Below are 11,821 nucleotides of genomic sequence, written 5' to 3'. Positions count from 1 at the left end.
TTGATGAAGGCCCAACAACACTTGGTTGCAACGGTTTCCATGCGACACGATGCACATCTAATGACAGACGGACAACGTAGCATAAGACAAGTACTGAACAAGTCGGTAACAAGCTGACTGGAATTTCCAAGTGAAGCCATCACTGTTCTGGTAGTGAGCCACAGTTACTAACCCGAACACTTTTGGAATGACGGATAGAAGTAAAATTTTACGAAGTGATCGCCTTGTACGTTTATTTGAATTTGGAACGCACAAAAACTTGTGATTCGTTGGGTTTGTGTTTTGACGCGGAGAATGGGGGTTTGAGAGAACAGCTGAGGTTAGGGCAGGATGGAGTCGAAAATGTGGGTTCACAACTCAAGGTGGTAATGATTTCGCAATGTTTTGTTGCATGAGGTGTTTCATCACAATGGAGATGAGTGCAATTTATACAAATCGATAAAGAAGCTCAGACGGCATTGGTGTTGATTCAAGACCGATTGAGAATTATGGGGAGTGTGAAGAGGAGATAAGGTGACATGCTTACACAGGCTGCGTGATTAGACACATGATGTGGTAGATGCCTCTTCTGTTAAAAAAAATGGCAAGGTGGCTTTTGATTTGGCGGCACATATGGTGGATAGAAAATCGAACAATCACAATCTGGACGACGGGATGATGAAAATGAAGATAGTTTTGTATGGGTGTTTGTTTGTTTGTTTGTGTGTGTGGGGGGATGGTTATTGTTGCTGTTTGCATCTTTACACAGGTAGAGGAAAACACGAGGAAAACCAACAAAAACATGAAGACAGTAATAACATTCGCTGCTTGACTGTCTCACGTAGTTGAAGGACAGTGGACTCCGGCTGTACGAAAACGGATTGGGAAATTTTTTGGAACATGTACAACGGGGAAGGTGGGTTTCCAAGTGTAGCCGAACAAACGAACCATGGCATCTATGGCCAATTTCTCCTCTCAAATACAGTTGTTCATTGCATTTTTAGTTTAGGTTATTGTTTACAAAAATAGTCGTAACGTTGATTTGAAATGGGCGGGGTTGGCGGTTTTCGTATGTTTATTCTGTTCTATCCTTCTCGTGAACTGCCTGAGTTCAGTGACGCTCAAGAGGAGATAAGGTGGGGGCTGGGCTATAATATATGTGAGAACGTGTTCTTTGTGAGCGGATGAAAAAGACGGCACCTATCTTGTTGGATCATCTCACAGGAGCGCCTCATAATTACGCCATTCGTCAAGAGAAACCAATGGCTAGTACGTGGAAGGGAAAGGTAAAAATAGCATTTGGGGATGGGGAAATAGAAGTAAGAGCAAAGGTTAGGTTGGGTTTTACCGCAGTGGAGGTCTGTGAGTACGTGAAGAAGAGAAAAAGACATCACAAATACACAAAATAAGCAAAAGAAAAATAAGGAAGGATAAAACGAAGGTTGTTGAAGAAAAAATGTCATACAATTGCCGGAGTGGCTTCTAAAACAGGAGTAAGTCTTTTGTTGATGTTGCTCAAAATTAGCGGCAGCTCGTATTTATCATGTGTGCACAGCATCGTTTTCGACCGTGTGAATTTATATTTTGCTTGCCTGCCGAGGTGAACGAAAAACGCGACTAGAGAAAACGTCAAAAATCACATGTCTCCAAACTCCTTTTCAAATAAAAAGCGGATAGAGAAGGTGAGCACAGTGAAATTCATGCTGAATATACATGTATAAATATACGTGACAGTAAATGGACACGCATAACAAATGTACGGCTCATGGTCCCGTTAAATAAACAAGGCTGTGTTCGATCCAGGCCCATTCTGTCCCAAGGATCTCCATAGATAAGAATACTGAGCTGACTCAAATCTTGGGTTTGTCCTGGAGAAGCACAGCTTTCGGGTGGAACAAGGCGAAATAAGAATAGAACCACACAGATCGGATCAGCTGAGCAAGGTAAAAATTAGTTTGATTCATATCACGCGTGTGGGGGTTTGGAGTCGGTTGAACGAGGATGTGGGGGGAGAGGGATAGCACGTTCAAAGAGCCAGCAATATAAGAGAATGAAAAAGGCAAACGGCGCACAAATGGAAGACCACAGACGAAATAGGAAACCATAAAACTGAAAAGAACGTCCGAGAAAGACAGAAACACACCAACGTGCATGGTATATAACACGACAGTCGAAGGGGATGGGATTGGAACATATACGTATACGAGAGGCGTGGATTAAAATACGGCAAATAAATGAAAAAGAAAACATCACGATGGCTACACACAGGATACTTAGGACAACAGGTAGTGACGAGTAGCGGCAATAGTAGCAGTGTAACATGCAATCTCAGGAAATACATAATTCAGATCAATGACTGACTGAGAGATAGGCCCCAGTTATGGCGCTTAATATCGAATGAGGATTGAGACGAACACGGCTGTTATTTTCCGGAGCGTTTATACGTGTTTCAGGTTGAGAACTGGTAGCTACAAATGTTCTTTAGGCTTAAATATTCGAATGTACACCTCGGTTGACGCACAGACGGTTTCCTCCATCGCACGCCGTCCACCTCTTTCTCCCGCTCTCTCATGTCATTGAAATCATGTTGGTGTAGGGGGGTAGCAGAGCGGGTGGCGGTAGGAACACCGACAGCGGTTGTGACAACGGGCACTCACCTGGCGACAGATAATACCCAGGTAGATAGGCGTAGGTGGCGCTAGGTTGTCGGGCTGTGACTGGCGACGTGGCTGTGAGAGTGTAGGTCGCGGCCGCTGCAGCTGCACCGTTCAGAGAAACGGGCAAAAACGAAGCTGAAACAAAAAAAGAGCTAACGTGAGTGGATCACTGGTAGTCCATAAAACAATAAACGTCAGGTAGCTGTGCAAACGAAAATGAAATGAGTGTAATCATTTTGGCTCATCTTGAATTCGTGTTGACGAATTCTCATGGTTTGATATCGTTTGCTAACACGTAACAGATAGAAAGTCCAGAGGTCATGCGCACTGTGCTCTTAGATAAGACATTGTTGGGTCAGAGACTGAGAGAACGGTGACTTGGAAGTACCGGAAATGACAAGTGGCGCACACGAATAGACAAAAGGTCAAACAATGAATTAATCCAGTTACTCTCAGTGAAGTACATGCACAGCGTTTCTGTTTGTTATAAGCAATCTACTACAAAGTGTGTTCACACATAGACAAGAGAAGGATACTCTCAGGTTCTAACCGAGGGTGTAAGTCAGAAGCATCGAGTGAAAAGGCTAATATTGTTGGATTTCATTCACCGGAGTGTTTTGGACACACTGTTTTACTCCACGCAAAGTATGACGGTGAATGTGACTTTCTGAGCCGATGTGGTTAGCCGAAGGTACTCGAGAAAAAACTCGTGCAAAAACTGGGAAGATTTTGCATCCGGATAGACTCCATGTGAAAAGACGGTACAACACATCAAAAACAACATTTCTTGGTGACGTTGTGGCTGCTAGTTGAGAAGTTTCTGCAACACAAGACAAACGACACCACGGTTGTGAGAACCTTCCGCCAGGAAGTACCGTCCTTTCTTTCCGTATTAGCGTGATATATATATATATATATATATATATATATATATATATATATATATATATATATATATATATATATATATATATATATATATATATATATATATATATATATATATATATATATATATATATATATATATATATATATATATATATATATATATATATATATATATATATATATATATATATATATATATATATATATATATATATATATATATATATATATATATATATATATATATATATATATATATATATATATATATATATATATATATATATATATATATATATATATATATATATATATATATATATATATATATATATATATATATATATATATATATATATATATATATATATATATATATATATATATATATATATATATATATATATATATATATATATATATATATATATATATATATATATATATATATATATATATATATATATATATATATATATATATATATATATATATATATATATAAAGATTAGTACGTTCGCATAAGCATAAGTTCTGTCTCCAACAGAGCAGCTAAACCACAAAACATCTCTTCATTTCCGTTTGAACAGGTACAACGCAGAGCGCTTTCAACTAAGCTGAGCCGACATCATTCTGCTTTCAACAGGGATGACGTGTTTACCGTCTAGAATAAATAAGAAATACTCGACCTCAGTTTGATCCTTTTTCAGACATGGTATTAACGCGTAAACGGGATGTGAGCCCATAAGTGGGCGAGTTTGTTCGACTCTGTGGCGCGTGCGTAAGGCAACTGTGAATGATCCCGTATGAAGAGATTTGCCTACTCTAGCTTAAATGGTTTCTAAAAAATCCACGACCAACCAGAATAGAGTAGGTCGAGGCATGAGGAGAATTTAAAAGTGACGCAATTCCAACAAGTTAAACCATTGCTTACAACAAGATACTAAGCCAATTGTACCCAAACAATGTTGGCTACGCCTACAGGACGACCAAGAAGTTAGTGTGATTTTGGAAAGTATTTCACCATTTGTTTTTTGCATCCATTGATGACCATCCATTGATGGCCAACATCAGTTAAATTGAGTTACAGTACAACGGTTTCCACTTCCTGTCTCGATCGATTAATTTTACTCATGCCACTTGGATAGAATCATTCTAACTGGGACCGGCGGTCTTATCGCACCCAAACACAAATGCAATTACCAGGATATCGAAAACATCAACCGAGTCGTTTCATTCCACTTTGTGACCTGGGAACATCTGCCTTTGGGCTAGTATGAGGATCGGGCTAAATTCAACAGAACTCGGTGGCGTTACATCATAGTGCAGTGGCGATGACTGCAACGGCTGTCTTAGCCCAACAATGGCAAATCACAGAATTGCGGTGACATCCCCTGTGACAGTTCAGTTCAGGAATAAGTTCCCAGTGTGGTTCTGGGATAGTTGTTTCGGTGTCTGTTTCAGCGGGACCAAACAATCTGCTTTCCTAGTTCATGGGCGCTTTCGGAGGGTGTGTAGTGTGTTGCCACTGCATCCAATTTGACTCCATGGTAATTTCTCCAGTGATTTACCAACTCCGTCTATGTACTTTTGACCTAATTTAAACATACACGTCATCCACCCTGCCGAAAAGGCCGTCCTGTCCGACGCTAGTATACTGGCATGTGTGTATAGATGTGCGCAGCTGACCTACTTACGCATGCGTGTTCGTGCCTCGTTTACTGAACCAGTCCTGACTTGTTCTATCACGATTTCCGTGTGATCGTAAGGCAAATCAGAACACAAGACCAGTGTCGGGAGGGATGACCGCAACCAACATCACTGAACCAACACCCTCCTCCCAGTTGTTTGGTTTGTGGACCTTGACGCTGGTCCCGGTCGGTGACAAACTTATGCACTTGTTGGCGCCATGAACGTGGCTTGTTGCAAATAGTATCGTGTACTTTCGAACCCAATTCTTCCTTTTGATATTCGGGATCGTCAGACCTACGCGCCACTAAAGGTATCAGAAACCTTAACAGTTGGTTTCCTTTACTCCCTACCACTGTATGGTTACGCAGACCCAGTACACCTTGGCACTACAGAAATTGGTGGCCAGCACCTGAACACTTCGAGTGGATTCCCCTGTCGCTGCCCCAATAACACCGAAAGACTCCATAATAAGGGACACTGCATTAAGGAAGACCCGTAAATTCCATATTGGTGTGGGATCTAACCTAACCTCATCATAACTCCCCCATTGGTGTGTTCGCTTCGTCTATGTACTTGTAACCACTTGCTTTGCTCATTTGTACCCGCCACTCATCTTACCGCGAAGGCCGTCCCGTCCGACACCAGTGTATTGGCATGTGCGTCTGTGTGTGAATATACGCAGGCACTCAGCCATGCACGTTCGTGTCCGGTTTGCTGAGCCTGCCTTACCTCATGGGTTCCGTGTGAACGCACCGCCAATCAGACGACAGTAACGTAAACTGCTGAGACAACATTCCGCCCACAACTGGCCTGCGGCGTTTGCCTTGCACTGTGATGTTCAGTGACACGTACGTGGACACTTGGGGTTTGTTGTGCAAATTTGCTTACCATTGTGTAAACAGTATCTTAGAATTTCTAACCCAATTCTTCCTTTCGATATCCGGAATTGGCGAACCTAGGCGTCACTCAACAACTAACTTATTGTTTGTTTTCTCACAGGAATTGAAGACAAACCGATTGACCGGGGCGATGAAAATAAGACAGCTCTGTTAGACTGAGGAGACCCTCTCGAGGCTATACTGCGGTGCAAGGTGGCATTTCCTACCTCTCATCTGTCTGTTATTTATTCGGGTCCGCGAACTTCCTAGCGCACCTGCGAAGTTTGCATTTTAACAAGACGTATAAAGTGGACCATGGGACAAGTACTAGTCATAATTTAAATCAAGCCACTGTTCCACGTCAGTGTTGTCGGGTGATGAAATCGGGAATAGTTTACGTGACCGTCATACGTACTTCTGACTGAGTGGTGAGTCAGTTCTTCAGTGTGATTAAGCGATTGTTCATTTGATTTCGGTCCAATAACTGTGGGATCACAGTTCAATAGCACTTCATTCCCGCGAATTCAGTAGAGACTCCTGGATAAGTTGGGGTCACGGACACACGCTCTGAGCTTCATTAACCGCACGTAAATATCGGAGAAGTTATGCTACGACAACTTCATTCCCAGCACTATTCTCTATCCTACCCATTTTTAGGATAACGTGTAATCAATCTTCGTTCACAGGCAACCTGAAACCAGTTAATAAATTGTGAGTATACCCGCAGTCATGCATTGGAATTGCTATCAGGATGCCGTTTGACACTCGATGTAAATGAAAACGCCACAAGAAAACACGACGACTGCACACACACACACACACACACACACACACTCACGCACTCACACGCACACAAGGCAACACAATTGCAGACACGCTGACACGAAGGGCAGAGCGGCGAAGGAACGGCAAATCACGTGCAAGGCAGTCGGGATCAAAATTCGAAATACAATGCATGCAAGCTCCATTAATTTGATGCTCACACGCACACAAGGCAACACAATTGCAGACACGCTGACACGAAGGGCAGAGCGGCGAAGGAACGGCAAATCACGTGCAAGGCAGTCGGGATCAAAATTCGAAATACAATGCATGCAAGCTCCATTAATTTGACACCGTAAATTAGGTTTTATAGGAAACAGTTCCTGTGATCGAGGAAGGGCAGTTAAATGCACAACTGTGTGAGGGTGTGAACGTAAGCTTAGCCACCAGAGGCGCTGCGAACTGGGACTGGGAGATTAGACAGATAGCGCACTCACTCAAAGTTTTTGCCAGTACGCCATCCATTGCTCATTGAGAACGGAGGCTTGCGTTCCCGTTTTTCCCGCTACTGAGAAGCGTTTAATCAACCATCCACCGTACCACATGCTTTGAAATCACGCTAACCGTAAAATTTACTTGGTTACTCCCATTGACTTCGATGGGACATGATCAGTGGCAAACAATAACCCCAGTTTCCTAAGCACATGGGTGATATCGGTGCTGTAAGCACAGCTAGGAAAACTAAATTTCGAGGCCAGGTTGAGTAAGGTGGCTCGTGACTAACTGGAAGTGTCGTATGAGGCATTCTAAAACCCGTAGTTATGTGCGAAGCACACATGAGAGTTTACCTAAATCACAACTATGTGATACGTGGAATGACATTACTGGACACTTATAGTTTGGAGTCCAACTAGACACAGTAACTAACTGCAATATAGATCCCAGCACCTGATGCTACAATTGGATAGCATATGGCTTCTATAGACACAGGTTGCATACCAGCGTTCCGGCTCTTTGTACATCATCGAAGCTGGGTGGCTTAGTATACTCTGAGACCATTCCGATAGACATCAGGGTAGTTGAATCCGATTTCTTTGAACGAAACTTGAGGCGAGGCGCGCTGATGAAATATAACAAAGAATACTCCCTCACAAGTGAAAAGAATGACAGGCGCTCGGTTATTCGGTCAAATTTCTGCATAAAATGTGAGCATGACCCACTTAGCAGACGCGAAGTCACAGCGCACTCACAGAAATAGGATAGCTCACTTGAGTAAAGCGGATTGATGAGGTAAACAGTATGGGATAGGACTAAACCCTATTCTAGGTGGCGTTCCATCGAGTCATCATAATGAGGATGAAGGGTATGATGTAACGGACGATAGTTGCCATCGGTTGTTGCAAGTACTGGTGAACTGCTTTGCCTCGCTAACTGCATCTGGGTTCAAGAGGTTCTTAAGCAAATAGTGGTGCCTCCGCCATTTCAGGGAGTGAATCATGGTGCTTCCAAGGCGTGATAAGATGATTGTGCACCTGCAAGCTTCCGAACCTCTCCTCACAACATTGTTGTACGTTGTGCGTTGATTGTACAAGTTACAATGCTAATTTCCTTACGCTCTGCTTCTTGAGTCACACCCCCCCAAACAGTGACGTTGTCAGTATTTCGGTATAGATAATCGTTAAGTGCGGATTTTTGTCGAAAATAATGAAACCGTAGCCGATTATAGAAACCGAGAAAAATCGTAGTGCGGGGATCAGAGACGACGCGTCAGAATCCTGTTCAAAATCTATTCCATTCTGAGCTTCTTTAAATGCAGGCTGCAGAAAAAGTGGGGAGCGAAAGTGACTGAAACCGTACGGTCGATGAGCCGAATCCGTTTTGATTTCATTGAAATTCTTATTTATTTCGACCGGGATTTTATCCCTTGTCATGACAGATTTTGGGGGATCGGCGCAAAGTAAAACCACCAAAAAACGAAAGTGCGTGTTCAGTAAAATGTTACCCGATAAAAAAAAACACAGTTGTCAGAAGGAGGCAAAAATATTGCTTGTGGTTAGATTCAAGTTTGCTTGCAGGGCTGATTTCTAAATCACCACACGCACACTGACACACAGACACACACTCGTCAACGGACAAACAGTTGCTCACCGCTTTCACCCTCATGGGTCGTTAGGCATGCAAGCTGACTGGATATATCTAGATTTGAGTCGAGCAGGCTGACTGGGATGACTATGGATATGAAGTGAATAGAGAGAGAGAGGGAAGAAAAGAAAGAAAAACCAAGTAGGAGACACAAACAAATAGGGTTCGTAGTGAGACAACAACAAATTGGTGTTTTGTTAAGGAAAGTCTATGAGGCAATAGGCGGTATATGGTATATGGGACCGTTAACGTTACATTACAACTCACGTAATTGTGGTCGGAGGAAAGGGCTTCGCTGTTTGAGCAGCGAATTGCTAGAGCTCATCACCTCTTTGGGGACCGCTTTCTTCGCCTCAACCTAAAACAAGGATGAAATTCCAGAATCAGACAGTACAAAGGTATAAATTCGACTGACTCGTCTGGTAGGGACCGTGCAAGCATTCATGTGCGACAGTATATATATTGACCAATCAAAAAAACGTGGACACTCATGCCCAACAAGTGAGTGTAGATCTCTCAGCTGATCAGTAAGCTAAGGCAGTGCCAGAGGGATTCATTAGTCAGTGAAGTGGCCGAACGCATGAACCGAGTTCCAAGAAAATCGATTCACCCACTAACCAAACTCAAGTGATTGACTGGCTCAAAAACTGTCACATGACAGAGGCAAACGAACAGCACCATGTGACCACCAGTACCTCCAAAGGGTAAGGGGCTCATCGGATCAGTTGAACCATTGATAAGCTCCAAACCGTAGTCCGCTGATGTAGTGAGGTAAGGTGGGCTGGCGGATGTGCCAGCCGAATCTGGGCTCCGTCACCTGATTTTTCCCTACTTCTTTTAAGGAATGAATGAATATCGTTGTGCAGGTTATTTCGTCGTTTTGGATTGCTATTTGGAAGACAGCCGTAAACTATAAGCCCGACAGGCGAAAGCACAAGAAAACACATCTCATAGTAACACATTGTCATTCACAACAATAGTATGACTTTATAACATGAAAATAAATCGTGGTCATTGAGTATAAAATTCCTGGTTGTAAGGATCAGCATATTTCCAGATATTCGAAGTCAAATTTTATGATTTCCACACTGTCTTATTGCATGAAGTAACATAAATGGACTAACTAAGGGAGTCGACTAAAGTAAGAGAGATACATTGCAGTGTTCTCTTAACCCCATCGCGTTCTACACTCATGAGTTGCACGTGAGCTTGCCGGGACTATATCCCGCAACTTGTGATAGTCTATCTGCTCACAAATGTTATTACCGGTGTTTCCTCGCTTTATGGGGAAGTCGTTTTTAACTTGGCTTGTGGCTAAATTCGATTTGAACACGCGCACTTTCTGGCTTGTAGGCAGTTAAGCCAAGCCGAATATCGGCTGTGTTTGAAGTCGATCACAGGCTTTCGTGCCGGAATGGAATGGGAGCAGTCAACTATGGTGCCTTCAACCGTTCATGCTGAAAAAGGCCAGTATGCTAACGACTGAGTGTTGCCGTGCTCTGTTGCGAGTGTGGTAGCAACGTCGAGGCTGCTGTCAGGTCGGTACGTATGGAGACTGTGGTATAAAGTCCAGGGGACTGGGAGCGTACGCGATACAAAGACCAGCAGCCCATGATCGGTTCGTTCTGCTTGGGACTAATCAGGCAGGCACAATCCCTGAGGAAGAACACCATAAACGAGGGATTTAGCTGGGTTTCAGATGAGTCTCTCGTGAAAACCAAATTAGTATGCAAATGAGCGTATTCGTCGGACCAGGTCGGTTATTCCCAACTTACTCCCCTGTCTATGGACAGATTTTGTCTATTTCTCACATATGCAATGGCCTGATTCGCGAATGAGAAAATATTGGTGGCATAGGTTGTAATGGCGACCGCTGATTTGTTCACCGAGCCACACAACTCGATGGTAAACGCTTCATCACCAGTTCAGGTAACATCCTCAGTGCGTTTTGTGTGATGTCATCTCAAATGGCGATGTCACCTTTACAACCTAATTGCCCAGTTCAACGGAAAAATCCGTCGATAAGGTCGTGTCAGTTTCGAATATCATACATCAAAACGCATTTTTCAGGGGAAAAAAATTGCTATCTGCTCCTCATCTGGTGATCCATCTGGGTCCATCTTCATTCCAGCGTGGACAACCAAACTAGAAGTAGTGTCCTCAAAAATCCTAACAGATTTGCAAGGGCGCAACGTGAATTCAGGAATGGAATATTTCACCTCGGATCAAATGAGAGCCGGAATACCATAATCGAAATCAACCTGAAAGTGATCTGGGTGTACGAACTATTATAGTAAACCGTATTTGTACTGGGGTTTTCCAAAGAGTCCTTTAGGTTCCTATGGATGAAACGATAATTGAACTTATAAGCAAGACTCGAACCAGTAGCTATTCGAAGGCTTAAGCGAGGATGAAGTCGAATGTGAGTCGCTCAAATACAAATTGGGCTACTTTAATACTATAGTCCTGAGAACGTTTCCACTCCGTTAAAGGGATGCTGAAGGAATCACACGCACATACAGTTGACATGCGAGGGAGCGGTGCTTTTCGGTTTGACATAGTGACTATTGTTCCCCCTTAGAAGATAGGACTGAAAACCAGTGTCATCTTGAAAAACAGATTAAATATTGTCTGTTGTCTGTTATTGTCTTGGAACCGTACTGATGTATCCGATACGATCAAGAAGCCTGAAGGATTTCAAGGTATACACACTTACATGGGAAACGTGGACGACTCAAACGATGGATCCACATAATCGCGTGCAGCTTTGGCCCTCAGTTTCATAACATATGAGGTTTACATACATATAGAAGTATATAT

General features: G+C 42.8%; 2 protein-coding genes across 2 annotated transcripts in view; one reads left to right on the top strand and one right to left on the bottom strand.

Annotated features, from left to right (window-relative positions):
- The window catches only part of T265_09341 (hypothetical protein), a gene marked incomplete at both ends in the record, with an annotated part of 89,934 nt that overhangs the window by 5,803 nt on the left and 72,310 nt on the right, over positions 1–11,821 (bottom strand). The window contains 2 exons of the mRNA XM_009175380.1: positions 2,637–2,771; positions 9,269–9,359. Of these exons, the coding sequence (XP_009173644.1) occupies positions 2,637–2,771; positions 9,269–9,359 (226 nt within the window). The remainder of the gene's footprint in view (positions 1–2,636; positions 2,772–9,268; positions 9,360–11,821) is intronic.
- T265_09340 (hypothetical protein) overlaps positions 9,656–11,821 on the top strand; it is a gene marked incomplete at both ends in the record, with an annotated part of 17,239 nt that continues 15,073 nt past the window's right edge. The window contains one exon of the mRNA XM_009175381.1: positions 9,656–9,705. Within this exon, the coding sequence (XP_009173645.1) occupies positions 9,656–9,705 (50 nt within the window). The remainder of the gene's footprint in view (positions 9,706–11,821) is intronic.

This window comes from Opisthorchis viverrini (assembly GCF_000715545.1).
Source record: "Opisthorchis viverrini unplaced genomic scaffold opera_v5_269, whole genome shotgun sequence".
NCBI classification, from domain to species: Eukaryota; Metazoa; Platyhelminthes; class Trematoda; order Opisthorchiida; family Opisthorchiidae; genus Opisthorchis; species Opisthorchis viverrini.
Note: the sequence above shows the minus strand (reverse complement) of the source record. Positions and strands in the feature narration are given on the sequence as shown.